At 44.5% G+C, this 18,561-nt stretch overlaps 1 protein-coding gene across 1 annotated transcript in view; it reads left to right on the plus strand.

Annotated features, from left to right (window-relative positions):
• Slc1a3 (solute carrier family 1 member 3) overlaps window positions 1–13,254 on the plus strand; it is a 73,804-nt gene extending 60,550 nt beyond the window's left edge. Inside the window, exons 6-10 of the mRNA XM_032898801.1 lie at window positions 2,917–3,209; window positions 5,528–5,761; window positions 6,295–6,489; window positions 8,490–8,624; window positions 11,024–13,254. Coding sequence (XP_032754692.1) covers window positions 2,917–3,209; window positions 5,528–5,761; window positions 6,295–6,489; window positions 8,490–8,624; window positions 11,024–11,231 — 1,065 coding nt within the window. The 3' untranslated portion in view covers window positions 11,232–13,254. The remainder of the gene's footprint in view (window positions 1–2,916; window positions 3,210–5,527; window positions 5,762–6,294; window positions 6,490–8,489; window positions 8,625–11,023) is intronic.
• The last annotated feature ends 5,307 nt before the right edge of the window (window positions 13,255–18,561 follow it).

Raw genomic sequence — 18,561 nt, forward strand, 5'->3', positions numbered from 1 at the left:
ACCCCCTGGATTAGTAAAGCTTTGTTGCCCAAGCTATGTAAGGGAAAACACAGCAGATTAAATTCTACTTCCCAAATGCACCTCCATGTGGTATCAAATCACCTAATCTTTTGGCTTGGGACATACAAAATAAAACCAAACCCTGATCTCATCGAGCACTGTGTTTTACATATGTCAGACAACATCTCTACACACACACACACACACACACACACCCTTAGACCATTTGTAAAAGCTGATGCACAAGAGAGAGAAAGAGAGAGAGAGAGAGAGAGAGAGAGAAAGAGAGAGAGAGAGAGAGAGAGAGAGAAGTCAACAGAGGGAAAGAGGATAACAATTCCAAAGGCTAGCCTAGGTTACAGAGTGACTTCAGACTTACCTTAGGTCATTTAATGAGCTCTTGTCTCAGAGTATAAAGCAAAGGGCAGGCAAAATGGCTTAGCTGCTAAAGGCTCTTGTCATGAAGCTTGATGACTTGAAGTCAATTCCTGGGCCCCACGTGTTAGAAGGGGAGAAAAAAACTCTCCCAAATTGTTCTCTGACCTCCACATGGGCACCATGGCATGTGTCCCTACCCCCACTAGATAAATAAATGCAATAAAATTTTAGTTACACACTTGCCTGTAATCAGTGAAGAGCTGTGCACCTTGTACTATTTCACAATGGGTTCTGCTGGACAGATACTGGGCCAGTGTTATTAAAGTAATGAAGCAAGATCTGTCCCACAGGGCTAATGCCACCATCTCCCCCTTTTTGTAGAGATTATGAAAAGAAAGTGATACGTTGTGTCACGATCAGTACTAAGTCCTGCATTCCCATTAAAGCCACTTGGGTCATAAGGAAGAAGTCAAAATGGAAGTCCAACTAGAATTTTACTTCAGAGGCCAAGTACATATTTCGTATGGCTTGAGTCGTGATATAGTTTTACGTTGATGTGCATTTTGAATTTCAGCTACACCTAGATAGATGTAAATAATAAAAATGCTGTAAGCATTATCTAATAAAAACTGGCAACCAGCCGCTATTTTGTTGACTGAGAAAGTTTAAGTTTATGTTAATTTTTTAGGGTCTGATAGAATATTCATGTGTATTACAGAGCTATTCATATGCTATGTCTCTAAACTTTATTTTCAAAAGCTTAAGGCCCAAATACAAACTTCTCTGGAATTAAAAAAAAATTAGTTACATATGTTTAATTTAATTAATTTAAATAATTAAAACAATGATTTAAATAAATAAAATAACATTTGAATAACATATAAGTAATGAAAAGAGAGACATGGATACAGTCTAGTGCTTACGGTCCAGGTGTGGAGTGCTTAGAGCACATGAAAGACCCTAAGTTTAGTTCCCAGGACCAAAAAAATCAAAAATGCTCAGACAGCCAGAAATCTAACTTTCTTTATTCAAGAACTACAATAACAATAAATAATACATCTCTTTCAACCCAACAAAGCAGCTCAGCATCGTGGGTCTGTCTGCTCGTTAGCTGGCAATGGGTGATATGAGAAAAAAAAATGCTGATTTCTAGATCGTTAGATGAGGAAACACTGAACTTCGCAGACTTGCCTTTCGTTTGTAAGCATTGGCAGCCCTGTGCGGGGGAGGCAGATGTGTTGCCCTAAGACCTATTTGGTTCAGACTAGACTGCAAATAAGGTTGCAGTTTCTGAGTGGGCTCTAAATCGTGTGCAGAGGTAAAGAGGAGGTGGATTAAGACAAAATGACCAGGCTTGAAAATGCTCCCCAGAGAATCCGCAGAATCCACAAACACCCAAGAGCGAAGAGACTGAGAGTTGACTGTACTAGAATTTTATGTGTTTTTAAAATTACCAACAATCCACAGTATTGACAGCTGACCATGTGCTTGTTTGGAGACAGTGGTTTTCCCATAGACCAGAAAGTCTCCTGCTCATTCTTGATACAAAAATAGCCAAGCGCTCCATGTGTGGCTGGCGCTCTATGTGTGGCTGGCTGTGCCTTCCTAGACTCTAAACCCAGTCAGCGTTCATACACCATCACTCAATGATGCTTTCCTACCAACGCTATCAAGGCCAGGGTGGGAATTTCTGGAGCTCAAGGGGGGTAAACCTTATTTTATCCACTGCAAGTCCTCAACACTGGCTGACTCATCTATGCAGGAGCTATGGGGTAAGGAAGTGGTGGGGGGTCATGGGTTAGCTCAGGAGAGAAGTGGCTTGGAACAAGCATGTTATCCTCACCAAGGAGCTATTAAGGTATTTATAACATCAGGACTGACTTGAAGACTGGTCATTTGAGGATCTCTACCCCATCCCCTGAAGTTTCCAACCAGATCTAATCCTGAAGGCCGTTGTCATTGAACACCATCAGTCCACATTAATGTCATACTTTATATTTTACATAATGATGTCCCTTGTGATGCCTAATGTGGTCCTTGCCACAACCCTGTAAAGTCAATGCCTATCCTGTTATGTAGCTGGCTGTGGGATATAAAATGAAAGATGGTAGGTTATCACAATGCATGATCCCACTGCATGATGTCTATAGAAGGCTAGAGGAGTCTAGGGTATTTGAGTTTGGGGCTCTTTAAAAAAAATCTCATTGTAGTTATCTTACTAAGGTTTCAAAAGAAAGCAGTAGTGTGGGTGTATGTTGAGCCTAACATCTTTACCCAGATATCCCCTCTTTCTTGTAATTGTTATGTAATCCAGTGTGAGTGTGTGTGTTGTGATTCATATGTATTACAATGTGTGTATCAGTGTTGAGAAACAGATTTGCTACAAATTGTATAGACCATACATAGGTAGGCAGATACATACATACTGCCTCTAACACTCTCCTTTGAATACAAAATAACATATTATCGTGATAGAAAATATGGACAGAGAGAAAGTATAACAATCACTTAATTCCTACTATGCTTCTTGTTTTTAAGTTTAAAACCAGCTATGAGAAGAGAAGCTTTAAAGTGCCCATCCAGGCCAACGAAACACTGTTGGGCGCCGTGATCAACAATGTGTCAGAGGCCATGGAGACTCTGACCCGGATCCGGGAGGAGATGGTACCCGTTCCTGGGTCTGTGAATGGGGTCAATGCCCTGGGCCTCGTTGTCTTCTCCATGTGCTTCGGCTTCGTGATCGGAAACATGAAGGAGCAGGGGCAAGCGCTAAGAGAGTTCTTCGACTCTCTCAACGAAGCCATCATGAGATTGGTAGCGGTGATAATGTGGTATGTATCTCCGTGTGCTCCCTAGCCGCATACAGAAGCTCATTGCGCCCTGTGTCTGTTCCGTCCTGAGAGCGAGGCCACCAAGAGGAATACTTACAGTGATCTTCCTGTGGAAGCCGCAAGAAAGTCGCTGTGTTTCTGGCACTGCAGAGGCCCTGAACCTAAATTCCCTTGCTTGTTTTGAAAAGGTTTGACTCCCGTACCCCACTCGCCCACTTACATGTGCTTGGTTATTTATCCACACGGTTCCTGAGCTTCTGCTCTGTGGTTAGAATAGAGTACCAAGCACACTAGCCGCCGCCGCAGAGGGCAGCGAGGGGTCTCTCCATCTCCCACGCTTCTAAAGGAAACAAGGAAAGAATAAGCAAGTATCAGACTCCTGAGAAGCCCGGTGAAAAGAAAGAGAGAAGGTGTGGCACAGACAGACTCGAGGTGACTCTTTCTGCTCAGATCAGAATGACTGGGTATATCCTTTCGCACAGAAAGAACATTCCAGGGGGAGAAAAAGCAAACACAGGCCTCAGAGCATCGGGGTGGGGGGCGAGTTCTCCTTTCTGTCTTAAGAAAGAGTGTATGTGGCAGAGCTGAAGCAGCATCCAGGAGGACTCAAAGGAAGTATCGTGGACAGCTAAGCCACAACTTAAAACAAAACTTCCCTTAATGAGATTCAGAGCAGGGGACAAAAGAAAAGACTAAATCCAAGGGTGGGTGGGGGCAAGGGGGTGCATTCACTTTGGAAAATAAACTCTCCATAGCAGGGGGAGAGAGCCTTGCTTGGCGTAGGCCTAGTGTGGGAGCTGCTCTCCCTTCATCCTTCATTTTTAATATCTGGGGTCCTTCCTGGCACCCAAGGCAGGAAGGCATCAATCGCTAAGAAAAGCATTCACTCACCAACATGATTAAAAATACCCTTTGTCTCTAATGCCCACAAAGCCCATAGAAATCCACCTCTTCGGGAGTTTGCACAAGACGAATATGAACTTGGCACAAAGGCAGGTCAGAATGTGGTCCCCACAGGAGCCTTCGCTTGGAAAGGTCCTTTGAAATCCTGGCCGGGCTGAAAGTGGACATTTATCTTCGTATTATTAAAAACCCCTCCACCTTTCACCTCTTCTATGAAAAGAGGCCATTCAAGGCCACTGAATGAGCCTCACACGGGGCCCTTCTAGCTATACATTTGCCCACCCACTCAACACTGAATTATGACATTTCTGAGAACAGGTACTTCTGTGATTTCCTGGCCTGCGTTTTTAAAGGACCTTTGAAAGAAGCCTTGTGTTTCTCCGATTGCAGCAAGTCCCCCGCACTTCCCACCCAGCAGACCTTCCCCTCAAGGGTGATTCGCTTCTGTCCTTGGCAGTGTGTTTTGTTGTAGCTTAGTGCATACATCACATAAAGGGAGTTGAAAGTCGGCCTTTTGGCAAGTAGGGTTAGTTCAGTATGAGTCATCTCGGGGTCAGTTGCCCATTCTTGCAGGGACTGTGAGTAACAGACTGTGGATAATTACTGAATTCAAATGCCTCTAACCTGACTGTAGTCGTACATCCACACACTTTATTAATTTTAATAGCTTCGGGTTTATTTTTATGGTCTTCTATTTATGGCAAGAGGTACTAGTATTTAGTTTACACAGTAACATAAAATTTCCTGTGAAAGGAAATTTGCTTAAGTATAAAAGGTTACTTGAAGAAAATTAATGAGTAATATTTTAGGAGGAACATAGCTATGGAAGAAAGGGATAAAAGTGGCCCTACAGCAGTGGTCCTCAACCTTCCTAACACCTCGACCCTTTAACTCAGTTCCTCAGGTTGAGGTGACCATCAACTGTAAAATTATTTTTGTTGCTACTATTATGCATCGTAATGTAATATCTGTGCTTTCTGATAGTCTTCGGTGGCCCCTGTGAATGGGCCATTCCACACCTACAGGGATCTCGACCCACAGGTTGGGAACCACTGTACATCTAACACACCGGCATCACGTGGTGTGCCGTGCCATAGCATGATGCCTGCTTTGGCTTGGGAAGCAGGCTATGATGTGGAAAACGTTCTGAAAAGTGTGATATTGGTATAGTGGCTTGTTCCCTGTACTTAGCAGGAGTCAAGAGATCATGGGAATTGCAGGTATCTGAAGACCCAAACAGAGATCTGTGTCTAAGAAAATGGAGACGAGGACCAAGATTCTTCTCCTACCTAAGGTCTAAGGCCAGCGGAGATAGGGTGGGGGTGTCCTAGAGCAATTCAGAGTGAAAGGAAGGCCCGATTTAGAGATATCTGGGGAACCAAAGTTGTAATTGAGCATGTGTTGCTTCGCCGTAGGTATGCGCCTCTGGGCATTCTCTTCTTGATCGCAGGGAAGATTGTTGAGATGGAAGACATGGGTGTGATTGGGGGGCAGCTCGCCATGTATACAGTGACCGTCATCGTCGGCCTCCTCATTCATGCCGTCATCGTCCTGCCTCTCCTCTACTTCCTGGTAACCCGGAAGAACCCCTGGGTTTTCATTGGAGGGTTGCTGCAAGCACTCATCACAGCCCTGGGGACCTCCTCAAGGTATGTGTGTATACACGCGGCTTTATTCCTCTAAGAGAGTGTGTCCAAACCTTCATCTTGTATCTGAGCCTAGGGTTGGGGTAAATAGAGGCCTTTTGTTCTGGGTTCTAAATTTCAGGAATATTGAATTGGCTTTTGCACCTCTGATACTGATCATACCTCCTTGGGACCCGGAAACAGCTATCTGGAAATCCCTTTAAGGGGTAAAGGGAAAGGGAAAAGCTCTTTCCGATCCACAGGCTTTCTGCCTTCCATTGACATCTGCCTGAGATAAAAGGAGAAAATTATCTGGGGCAGGCATCTATGGTGTGGGAATCACCCCCAAGTAGTGCCTTGGAGGAATCAGGCGCACAGACGAGTGCCCAAGTTCCCCTGGGAGGGCACCACACTACTTCTAACCTCCTAGCACTTTAGACAATGCTGACCTAGTCAGGACATGAGAGGGGAAGGAACTGTCTGTGCCAAAGAGCCAAGACAAAACACAGAACTCCTGGGGACAGCTCAGCTGACATGCCCTGCTTTGTTGCCCTCAGTTCTGCCACCCTGCCCATCACTTTCAAGTGCCTGGAAGAAAACAATGGTGTGGACAAACGCATCACCAGATTTGTGCTTCCCGTGGGGGCCACCATTAACATGGATGGGACCGCCCTCTACGAGGCTTTGGCCGCCATTTTCATCGCTCAAGTTAACAACTTTGACCTGAATTTTGGACAGATTATAACAATAAGGTACAAGGGGGAGATTTCTATTCGTCGTTTCCTTCAGAATGGTTTTTAACAGATGAGGTCGTGGTGAAGACATTGATTAGGAAGGGATTCCACATAAATAGGAGGTTGGAGTTGGAGGGAACAGTTGTATTTCTCAGCTTTTTAACTTGGGGTGTGAATATTCATTCAAATAATACAGAAGTGAATGACTTGGAAAGTATGATTTATTATCTGTTATCATATCACTCTGAGTCTTTGATTCCCAAAGACCTTTGCCAATGAAAGAGTATGTATGCACTAATTACTTTAGTAATTAACCATTCCACACACACCGCATGCTCTTTGATTAGTTTGTTTATCAAATCAAAACTTACAAATACATGTAGCCCATTTAAAAGATATATATTATATATATATGTATATATATATACACAAAATATATGGTACAGATAATTCCATTTTAACAACATTAAGTTAAACCACAGTTTTGAAAACATTCAACTATATAGGAAATATTGAAAAGTGAAAGTACACTTGAAAACTAGATAAACTTACTCTCTTGGGTTAATTTTCGGACAATGTAAGGTGAATAACAGATCATACAAGTAAGGCTGAGAACTCAGTTTATGGGGAATCATCCAGAAAGACCAAGGCAGCCAACAGGAGACTTTAGGACTCAATCCTGTTCAGACCATCTGTGCCCTCAGTTGCTATGGGCTTGGTTTGGCTAATAGTAACAATATTAGAAATCAGGCTTTTGGTTTTTGTAGCTCTTTATCAGGGAAGTTACCTTATCCATAGAAACATTAAAACAATATTACAATATCCTCTACTGAGATCTAGAAATTAGTATTCGGCCATTTTTGTGCTCTCCCTCTCTCACTCCCTCCTTCAGTCTTCCTCTGTCTCTCCCTTCCCCCCTTCTTTCTCCCTCCATCTCCCTTCCCCCTCTCTCTTTCCATTTCTTCTTCCCTTCATATTCCTGTCATATTTCACTTACACCATTCAGCATCTCCTAAGAATAAGAATATTCCTCTATGCACCCACAGTAATAGAATCCCGGAAGTACTTCCAGAGTACCCGTCTACCTTCAGACTGGGTCCATACTGGCCACACACACACACACACACACACACACACACACACACACACACAATTATAACACTACAGGATTTTGCTCATAAATCATTTGCGTTTGAATTGATAAACTTAATTTTGTGGCCACATCAATCATAGAAATTCAGACTCTTGAATAAGGTGATTATTAGAAATAAGTTGTCACTATAACTACGGCCCTTTAAACCTCAAGGTCACCTCCATTGAGGTGCTGCGGTGAATCCAGGGCCTCACGAGTGTTAGGCAAATGCTCTACCACAGAGTCCCCCACCCCCTTCTGGCACTTGTTACACCTTACGAAATGATTTTGAGGACCTAGAAAAGAATGTTTCTTCACTTAAAAAATGGTCACAAAATAAAGCCCACTTCACCGTGGGCCACAACACCATTGTGACAATCAAGCAAGGCAAAGCATGTATATTAGCTGATACATAATAAAATATGCATGCTCAAATTTGATTAGTCTGACAGTTAACTAAGTGAATTGTTTGGCTTTTTGGATTTTTTTTTAAAGATTTATTTTATGTATATGACTATACTGTAGTTGTCTTCAGACACACCAGAAGAGGACATCAGATCTCATTACAGATGGTTGTGAGCCACCATGTGGTTGCTGAGAATTGAACTCAGGATGTCTGGACGAGCAGCCAGTGCTCTTAACCTCTGAGCCATCTCTCCAGCCAGAATTGTTTGTGTGTGTGTGTGTGTGTGTGTGTGTGTGTGTGTGTGTGTGTGTGTGTGTGTGTGTATACATATACATATACATATATGTATACGTATACGTACACATACATTTCCATTCTTCTGAGGCAGGTCCTCCACTCAAGCAGGGGAACACGAGGCTTGCAAGGTACTCTCCATAGGAGACATCTGTAAACTTTTCCATTTTGTCCTTCTGTCAACAGTATCACAGCCACAGCCGCAAGCATCGGGGCAGCCGGCATTCCTCAGGCCGGTCTAGTCACCATGGTCATCGTGCTGACATCTGTGGGCCTGCCCACGGATGACATCACACTCATCATTGCAGTGGACTGGTTTCTGTGAGTATTTGGGGGACTGTGTGCTGACACACAGATCCCACCTGCAGACCCATCCCCCTCTGCCACCCCCACAGTTCTAGAATGATAACAGCCTCGTGGGCTTGCAGAAGAACCGAGGGGAAGACACACGGGCTTATAATGGAATCATCCTCACCTCCGGATCCCAGTCCTCACCTACAGTCCCAGCCTAACTCCCTCCTCTCTCAGCCAGCGGGCGGGGCACATCTGGCAGCTCTCCCTCCTCCTCCATAAAGCCACTCACTGTCTGCAAAGCTGACATAAGTCAGCCAGGCTCTCTCCGGGTTGCGCAACACAGCCTCTCAGCAGCTGGAGCCGCAGACCCCACGTGCCAGCTCAGGCCCTTCCTCCCTTGCTTCCCATTACAGTGAGATAATGCAGGGCAGATGTCTATGTCTGAGACTCATGAGGTGAGGGATAGCTGTGCAGGCAGTGGGAAGCGAGCTCTTATTATCAAGTGAAATTGATTTGGGGCCCCGAGGAAAATCCCAAGAAATGAACCCTCCACCTCCTCAGACCCCACCACATAGGGCCCATCTTCAAGCTGCCTTTCCTCACCCTTCCAGGGACATTGTCTGTCCCTTGTCTCTCATAAATCCCTTCTACTGGGGAAAAAAAAATAGTTTAAGGGATGCTCTAAGAGAGGACCTCGGGGAAAGCATTGGATGCTGGAGTCCACCTATGAAGATGTCACTAGAGCTAGGAAGAGTGCAATGGTGTGCACCAAGGCTAGGGGACAGAGCCTATCCAGGTCACTAGGCTCATCAGCTTTGGTCCTGTGACAGTAGTCAGCCTACCTAACCACCCCAGTTTCCACCTCCCTAAAAGTGGAAATGCCTTGTTCTCTGCCCCCTGCTGACACTCTAGGGATTAAATTCAGTGACAGGGGAGAACTTAGCCTGTGGGCTGGCTCCTCTGAGGCATCAACTGGCACAAAACGCTGTGGGGCTGGGGATGTAGGTCAGTTGCATGAGTGTTTGCCTAAGTTCATGAGGCTCTGGTTCCTTCCCCAGCACCACATAAACTGAGAGGGAGGAGGGAAGATTGTTCAATCCTGCAATCTCAGCTCCTGAGAAATAGAGTTCAAGGCTATCCTCTTCCGCCACATAATGAGTTCAAAGGCAGCCTGAGCCAAATGAAAACTTGACTCAACAAAAACAAAAAACAAACAAACAAACAAACAAAAAAACAAAAAGTACTTTGGCAGAATACAAGCTTCTACTCTCAAGATAGTTTATCTTTATACCTAAAATTGATTGAAATAGGCAACATATAAAAACTTTTTTTCTTGTTGGCTTTTTGGTGTCTCTGTGTGTAGTCCTGGCATAGTCTTGGCTGTCCTTGAACTTACTCTGTAGACCACGCTGGCCTCTAATTCATAGAGATCTGCCTGCCTCTGCCTCCCAAGTGCTGGAATTAAAGGGGTGTGCCACAATGCCTAACATTTTCTTTTTCTTTTTTTTAAAAAAAGTTAGAATAATGATTCATTATATATTGACATAAATAACAATTTTTCTGAAGAATAATCACTTCTAAACAAAAAGGTTAGTAAAAGAATGCCTTTGGATTACATTTTGTGAGCCTCCAAAACGTCTTGGTTAACATCAGAGAGCTACTACCCCAGCTCCCCCTGCATCCAGTATGCTATGATGTAATATGTTATGGAGTCTATGCAATACCAGGATTTCCTGAGAAAATAAGAGTAAAGGAAACAAGCAAGACCATAGTATTAGGATAACCATGGTTTCTCTCCCAGGACACTTCTCCAAGGAGACTCTGTACCGTGCTTGGAGAACCATTAGTTCAATGGAAGGTGAATGAGAGAAAGAGAAGAGGCTAAATAAGCCCAGGAAAGAGGACTGGGGAAATGACTCGGTTGGTAGGATTGCTTGCTGTGCTTATGAGGCCTGGAGTCCCAACAAGAGGACCTTTGGGAATGGCTAGCAAGCCAATCTCGCTAAATCACTAACCAAGTTTAGTGAGACATCTTATTTCAAAAACTAAAGTGGAGAATAATTAAAGACCACACTGCTGGCTTCCACACATGTGCATGTGCGCGCGCGCGCACACACACACACACACACACACACACACACACACACTCCCCTGTGTAGGGGGAGACAGACAGACAGATGGACAGGTCAGTCCTCACTGTTCACCTTCTGTGTATAGCCAGACTAAATAACTGGAAACTAATCACCTACTTGTAATTAGTTGTAGGTGTTAGGTGTTCAAGTATGAAATTGGTTCATTGGAGGGATACACTACCCAGAACTTAAAAGATGCTTTTAAAGCCCTCTCCAGCCAATTCTTGATAGATGCTGGGATCTGTTGTTTTTCATGGGACCCTCTCTTTTCCTTCCTGCCCGCCTCACCTACAGGGACCGCCTCCGAACCACCACCAACGTGCTGGGTGACTCCCTCGGGGCTGGGATTGTTGAACACTTGTCCCGACATGAACTGAAGAACCGAGATGTTGAAATGGGGAACTCCGTGATTGAGGAGAATGAAATGAAAAAGCCGTATCAGCTGATTGCCCAGGACAATGAACCAGAGAAACCCGTGGCAGACAGCGAAACCAAGATGTAGACTGACACAGAAGTGCTTTCTTAAGCACCAGGTGTTGGAAACTGTTCTACAATGTGTCCATCTCCCAGAGCTCTCTCTCCCCGTGAGCTCCTGTTTCCTCCCTACTCTGATAGGATTGGAAAATGTCCAAAAACAAAGGAGGGCTCTGCAGCAGCCAAAACGTATTGGTTTTAGCCCTCATTTGAAAATTTTAAATCATTTCGTATTATTCTTACCAAGTAAGTTACTACAAACATTACCAATTTAGATGGCAAACCATCCCCTGTGATTGTTTTGTAAGTAAAAGCATTAAGCAAATGATAGGCTACAAAAACGTTTTAAAACCAACTTTGAAAGTGTAAAAATCCTTCAGAACACTACTGAGTTTTAGTCTTAAAACATAGCAACTTGATGAGCAATTATCAGTTACCCGTTGGGTAGCGGAGAGGTTTGCCCTTTCTTCTGACTCCCATCCTGACTTTATCAGCATCAGGGCAATGCCCACATGCACACAGCACAGTGGTGAGGTGGAGCAGAAAGTGAGGCTCCCCAATGGTCTGGAGTGAGCCTTGTCTCATCCCTGGGCCTCAGTGTTCTCATGCAGAAAATGAGTGACCCCTAGATGCCATAGGCCTCTCTAGCCCAGACTTTTGCAACATCAGGAAGGACCCTGCCCCTGTATAACATGAGGATTTCAGACAGGACACTTAATGGGAGTGGACATTTCTCTCTAGGGGCAGGCTGTGTGTGGCTCAGTAGATCCTGGGTCCAGAATGTGGGTTATATAAGTAGACAGGTGGAAGGCCATCCCGGGAGACCATCCCCTTGGCCTGTTGTTCTGTTTTATCTTGCTTTGTTTTCCAACATTAAAAGAAGCACTCCCTTCTTGGGTACTCTTCCCAAACCCAAGGGAAGAAAGCCTCCCACCACCTCTTCGACTGACAGTGAGATATTTAGAAAACAAGGAGAAGACTAGCAGCTAGCAAGAGTGTCCATGGTCTTACTACAGAACACAAAAGAGCAGAGGCGGAATAGAGTACAGCCCACATTACAAAGGAGGATTCTTTTTAAGATCAGAAAAAGTTGGTTTTCTTTAAAGACTAAAAGAGAGCTGAACCTTGGCCTTCTTCTGCTGGCCTAAACGCTTTGTCTTCCGTTCCTAATCAGTCCCCAAAGAAACAACACATAACACCACTCCTTTCTTATTTCACAGTCCAGCAAACGATATCTCTGGGACAGATTCATGTCTATAACCTGGGTGGATGGTCTCATTTCCAAAAAAAAAAAAATTTAAAATTAGGTTAGTTTTTCCTATTTTAACCGGAATTTCTTAGGATGACAAAACCACATACTCCTTTGTACAGAGATATCTCTTGACAAATCATTCAAAACTCTCATCTAGAATGGAGTTTGCTTGTGTCCCTGCCCCCCCTCCCCAAATGCAGATGAATCAGCATGAAAATAACATCAATGAGGGTGGAAGAAAAGAGGGCAGAGGAATTGTTTTCAGGCAAGGCAGCTCCCAGGTTGAAAAGAGATTTTTTTACTCCCTTAGGAATATCCAATCAAAGATACTCAATGGGAGCCCTCTGACAGTACCAGCTGTGTTTCTTTCTGAGAGAAAATGCTGAGTGGACACCATTATGCTAACAGACTGAAGATCTAGACTCGCCGTGTCTCCCGATCTACAATTAGAGATACTTTCTAGAGATTCTGAGCATTACATGCGTATAAAGGTTAACACTAGGCTACAGTGGAATAGTCATTTAATGGCAGGCTCAATTTGGGAAGTACACTACAGAGGTTAACCTATGTGGCAGTCGTTTTGCGACGCTAGTAGAACAAACTTAACCGCGTCAATTTAACGCTGTTTACCCAGTGTGATCATATTTTTTATACTAACCGTTCCTTACGAAAACTGGTCCTCTAGGGTGATCCTTTCGCGAGCCCATCACGGGCTCTGCAGATGTGTGTACCCACTGTGGACTGGGAAACATCACTTTGTAGATGTATTTTCAATAAAGAAAAGATAGTTTTACATGAATGTTCCTGTGTGGCGTTACTGTTCTTTTCCCCATTGATGGAAGTACGGTAGCAAACTCAAGGAGTGCTCGCTAGGGAAAGATGCCTCTGGACAGTAAAATCTCGGCAGAGTCAGCTGGGGGGCTCAACCATGAGGTAATATGTAACGAGGCTCACTCTCCTGAAACAGGAGGTCAAAAGGCGGACGTGAGATGAGGGACTCGAGGTGCCATGACACTCGCACTTGGTTGCCCAGGTCAGATTCCGATTTCTCAGACAAAAGGAATCATTTCTGTGTTGGGATTAGAAAAGCAGAACTCTACCACGGGGCTCTTTCGGATAGAGTCATTTCCTGTCTGACCTTCAAATTAAATAGATTTATCTCTGTGATTATAACTGCCATTTACTAATAACCACCTATGTCAGACTATTCTCCTTCAAGCTTCTTAATAAAGAATTGGTAAGCAATATCACCAAAACCTCCGACTTGAAGCTCTAGCTGTACATCCTTTAATCTCTCTGGCTACCAGTAGGGGGCAGTCACCTACAGAAAAGTTTCCTAAGTAGAGCTGGTGGTGCCTGGTCCACCCTTAGGAAGACTTCAGCAGAATGACCCATGCTTGATCTTATAAAGTCTAGCACATTTGCATTTTTCTTTATTTTCATCAGTTTCTCCATAGGATATTAGGAAGGTTTTTTTTTTTTTTAAATAAATCACTGTATTTGAATTAGAAAAAGTTCTAAGGCATAGATGATATTCTCATTGCTGATCTGGGAATAGGAAGGAGATGGCTCAAACCTGAGAGAACAAAACCCAGCTATCAAGAAGAGAGCAGTATCTGCAAGCCTGTGGAATATTCTAGAGGTTGGAAAGCGTTCTGGGAAGCATAGAGAAAAATAAACCCACCGCTAGAAAGTACTTGCTCCTTAATCAATCTCTCTTTACTCTGCAGCCTAAGGTGGAGTCAGTCTGTGAAGGCCACAGAGCCATCTTAAGAAGCTGGCCGCTGTGAGACTGGACAGGGCCATTGTGGAATAGAGAATTTCAGTCCCAGTCTGACCAGAATGAGAAGGAAATAGAGAGAGATCCTTGTATGGGTGGTCATAAATCTGTTCACAAACAAAATTATGAAAAAAAAAATTCAGGCTAACATTTTCTACTGTTACTAAGTAAATATATTTAGTTGTTTGGGTTGGTTGTTTTTTTGTTGTTTGTTTTTGTTTTGTCATTTGTTTCTTCTCTCTCTCTAACATTATTTTAAAGTTTCTAGGCCCTCAAAGGTCCTTGTTTTCCTTTTCCTGTATTCAACCTATCACTCCCACAAGGCAACAGGCCTCCTTGCTAAGGGGGGTGGAGGGGACTCCAGCACTGTTGTTGTTGTCTGCATGAGTCTGAAGGGAGCTTGGAGGAAGGGTTTGTTTCCCCCTGGAGGGGAGTTTTGTAGAGAAGACCTGGATGGGGCCGGAACACAGGGCCTCTTTCCGGGCAGCCCGCAGGGCACTTGACCCGAAGCTGCTGTCAGTCATGAGGCCTCTGTGTTACTAGGTTGTGTTTTCACTGCTCTCACCCGGGTGGTCCCAGATCTGGATCAACAATGCCTAGCTCTGTGTGGCCTCCTCTTGGGGCCAGGGTGACTGAGTGCCACGACTGGGGCACACTCTGAATGAATAAGCCCACAAAAAGGGAATGGGGAGGGAAGGGAACGGGTGAGTTGTGTCCTAAGAAGTGATGAGAACATCCTCTGTGCCTATGGGGGGAGCCCAGCCAGGACCACCATGGAGGTGACGCTGCCTGAGAGTCACCTGAGCTACGCTTAATTCTAAAGTGCAGTAGCAAGAGGGCTTAATCTGTGAAAGCCATCCAGTGGCTAAAAATTTCTGAAGGCTCTCCTGTCTTGGTTCCCTCTGTCACTTCATCTATGCAGTCTCTCTAAAAGGCCTCATTTTCCTAGGGATCCTTCAGCTTTTCTCCCCCCACCACCTCTGGAGATCCTTGTCAACCTGTGGGTTACAACCCCTTTTGGGGGTCAAAGGACCTTCTCACAGGGGTTGCCTACGACCACCAGAAAACACAGATATTGCGATTTGGAACAGTAGCAACATCACAGTTATAAAGTAGCAACAAAATATCTTCTTTTTTTAATTTTTATTTATTTTACATTTGGAACAGTGAGTACACAGGTGTCTTCAGACACACAGAAAAGTTCAGATCCCATTACAGATGGTTGTGAAATGTGGTTGCTGGAATTGAACTCAGAACCTCTGGAAAAATATCTTAATGCCATCTCTCCAGGCAACAAAATATCTTAATGATTGGGAGTCACCACAACCCCAGGGGTTTGAAGAATTGGAATTAGGTTGAAAATCACAGCTCTAAACTATGGAGTCTTAGAGGACTCTCATTCGTCCATACTTTCTCAGACACACACTAGCCCTCTAAAGACAGCATGGCCACACCTTCCAGCCATAGAACAGAGCCGTCCAGTCTACAAAACTGCTACTCCAGCCTTGGGTTTTAGAACATTCATCCTTCACTAAATTCTAACTCTGTAAGTAGGGTTGTCAGATAAAATACAGCATCCCATTAAACTTGAACTTTAGATAAGGAGCGAATATCGTCTTAGTGTAAGTAAATAAATAGTACAGTGAGGAGGAAAAGTAGGGCGCTGGATGCTCTATTATTTGATACTATGGGAAGCTTACATACACGTAAAATGAAAAATAGAAACAAACCCCTATTCGCCTTAGTATAGTGGACATAATCTGGGAAAAGTCTGTGTTGTAGGAGGGGGTCTTCATTATAACCGCTTCAATTTTTAATTGCTAAATGAAAGCAAAAAATGTTCTTTAAAACTCCCACATCTAGAATTTCCTACAGTTTATCTGTCCTGGTAATATTATCACTTATTATATCCTTGTAGATCTTGTGGCCACCATTTAAAAGCCTGATGAATCACCTTTGAGGCTCTGTCCAACCGTCTTCCATGAATTAAACGATGTTTAGCTTATCTGTGCTTGAAGTACTTAAAGCATCTGCTTCTCTTCCCTCTCATTCTCCCCTCCCCCGCCTCCACCATTCTCTCTCCGCCCCTACTCCACAGAGAACATTCTCTGCAACCCATTAAAACACAGAAATGTCACTGCCATTACTTTCAAGAGATGGCCCATCTCCACCCCCTTACTTGAGGATGTCTTTTAGAGAAGTACCTGTGTCTCTGTCCTATTGTCCTGTTCAAACCTGACCATTTTTCGGGAGCTGTAAAGAGGGAAATGGGGCATGTTTTCCAAAATCTTTTCCAGTTTCTGAATGGCAGTCATTCCATAAAAACCTCTACATCAAGCCAGGTCTGATGGCTGGGGGAAGCAGGGTCCAACTGGGACAGCAGAAGGAACAAATAGAATCACTGTCTCCCACCCAAGTGATGGTGGGTACACAGCCACTTTGAAGACCGCAGTAAGTCTACTGGAGAATGGCATCAGGTAGCAACTGACGAGTGTTTTCTCCAACTGTGTGAGTTTGGGATAATTGTGAAGTCCTGAAAGCGCCCAGACAGGAGCTTGGAGACGTAGCCATTGCAAAAGAAAATAAAGACAATTTAGGAGTCAGCTCAGTTCAGAGAATTGAGCTGGTTGAATGACCTGTCTTCTGTCAGGAATACTCATCTGAAAATTACCACCCAGATCCATTGCATTGAAACTTCAGAATCCCGAAGCCAGCTTACTTTCAAGAGATGTTCTTTAAACCCACATCTGGACACAATTGGTTAATCTATACCATAATATATGGGACCTCAGTGGGCCCATCTGTACCTGTGGGGAGGGGGGTCGGATAAAGACACCGTATCCAAACTAGCTTTCACATTGGTTTATCATATGTTAGAAAGGATGCTCAAAAAGTGAGAGTTAGTTAAATGGCACTTTATAAAGTTCAACTTTCTCATCTCAGGCGTATGTAATTATTCCTTTTGCAGGGGTGGCAATCCAGTAAATGGAACACAGATATATCATTTATATGCATGTGTGTTCATCAAATTCTAAGCTCAGCTCTTGGCACTCTGGAGGATCCTTGAAATGTTTATAACCAAATAGGTCAATAAAGGCGTAAGAGGCTCCGCGGTGACACCGAATGAGGAGCTGTGCTAAGCTCCACAGATGTGAGGGAAGGAAGCTCATGAGAAGCTGCAAAAACTGCTGTCTTCTGGGAGGGAAACTGTGGGGAGGAGTTCTGTCACCCCTGGAAACCAGAGTCTCCAAAATCTGCCAGAGCTCTTCAGGAGGGGCCCCGGCGCTGCACCGGGGCAGACCAGACTCCCCTGCCAGTGTCTGCGAAGCTTTTGTCAGGGCTGGCTCTCTCTCAGCAGCCCTGCGCTGCATGGTGGTTTTGTGAAGCGCATAATTCGACACTCGGGGAGACCACCCAGCTTCCTCTCCCAGAGTCTCCCAGAGAACAAAACTGTCCCTCTGTGTGCCGGTGACCTCCCCCTCTGCCGGCCCCCTTCCCACTGCTGTCCCCCACCCCCAAACCACCCCCGCCCCAGCCAAGTGGAAATGGAAGACCAGTCAAGCCTTCCCTTGGTGGGAACCCGGAGATTTGATAATGAAGCAGCCCAGAGAAGAGGCCACTCTGAACCTGGAATACTGCTGCCACCCTGTGGCAAGGGCCTTTGGGCACAGAGCAGTCCACATCGTATAAAACACCCAGCGTTCTCTAGAAAGTCATCACTGATGGCCTCAAGGAGGGCCGTGGAACGAGAAATAGCTCAGAAGTCGAATGAGAAGTGAGCTTGAAGGAGTGAGTCTGTGTCTGCGGTGTGATTCCCAAAGTGTAGGACGGGATGGATATTAACTGGGAACTTACTATAAGGTTACTTCCTAGACCTGGGTCAGACTCTGGAAGGCAGAACCCAGAAGTCTGCTCTAACAAAATTGTTGCACACCACGGTTTTAGAGCCTCTGATCCAGAGTCTGAAAAGACAAGGACCATGAAGCTTGCCACCAGCGTCCTTATCTTTACTTGGCGATGTGCTCTGGCCCTTCAGCGAGTTACTTAACCTCCCCGTGCCTCTCTGCGAGTATTTTACTTCCTAGGATTATAGCAGACTGGATACAAAACCAAGGAAAAGGCACTGGTGTGCATACATGCTTACTGCTTCAAAGACTAATATTTTATTTTTTAATTTTTAATTTTTAATTTTTCTGTATATGAGTACACTGTCGCTATCTTCAGACACACCAGAAGAGGGCACCAGATCTCATTCCAAAAGGTGGTGAGCCACTATATGGTTGCTGGAAATTGAACTCAGGACCTCTGGAAGAGCAGCCAGTGCTC

Source organism: Rattus rattus, chromosome 3, assembly GCF_011064425.1.
Source record: "Rattus rattus isolate New Zealand chromosome 3, Rrattus_CSIRO_v1, whole genome shotgun sequence".
NCBI lineage: Eukaryota > Metazoa > Chordata > Mammalia > Rodentia > Muridae > Rattus > Rattus rattus.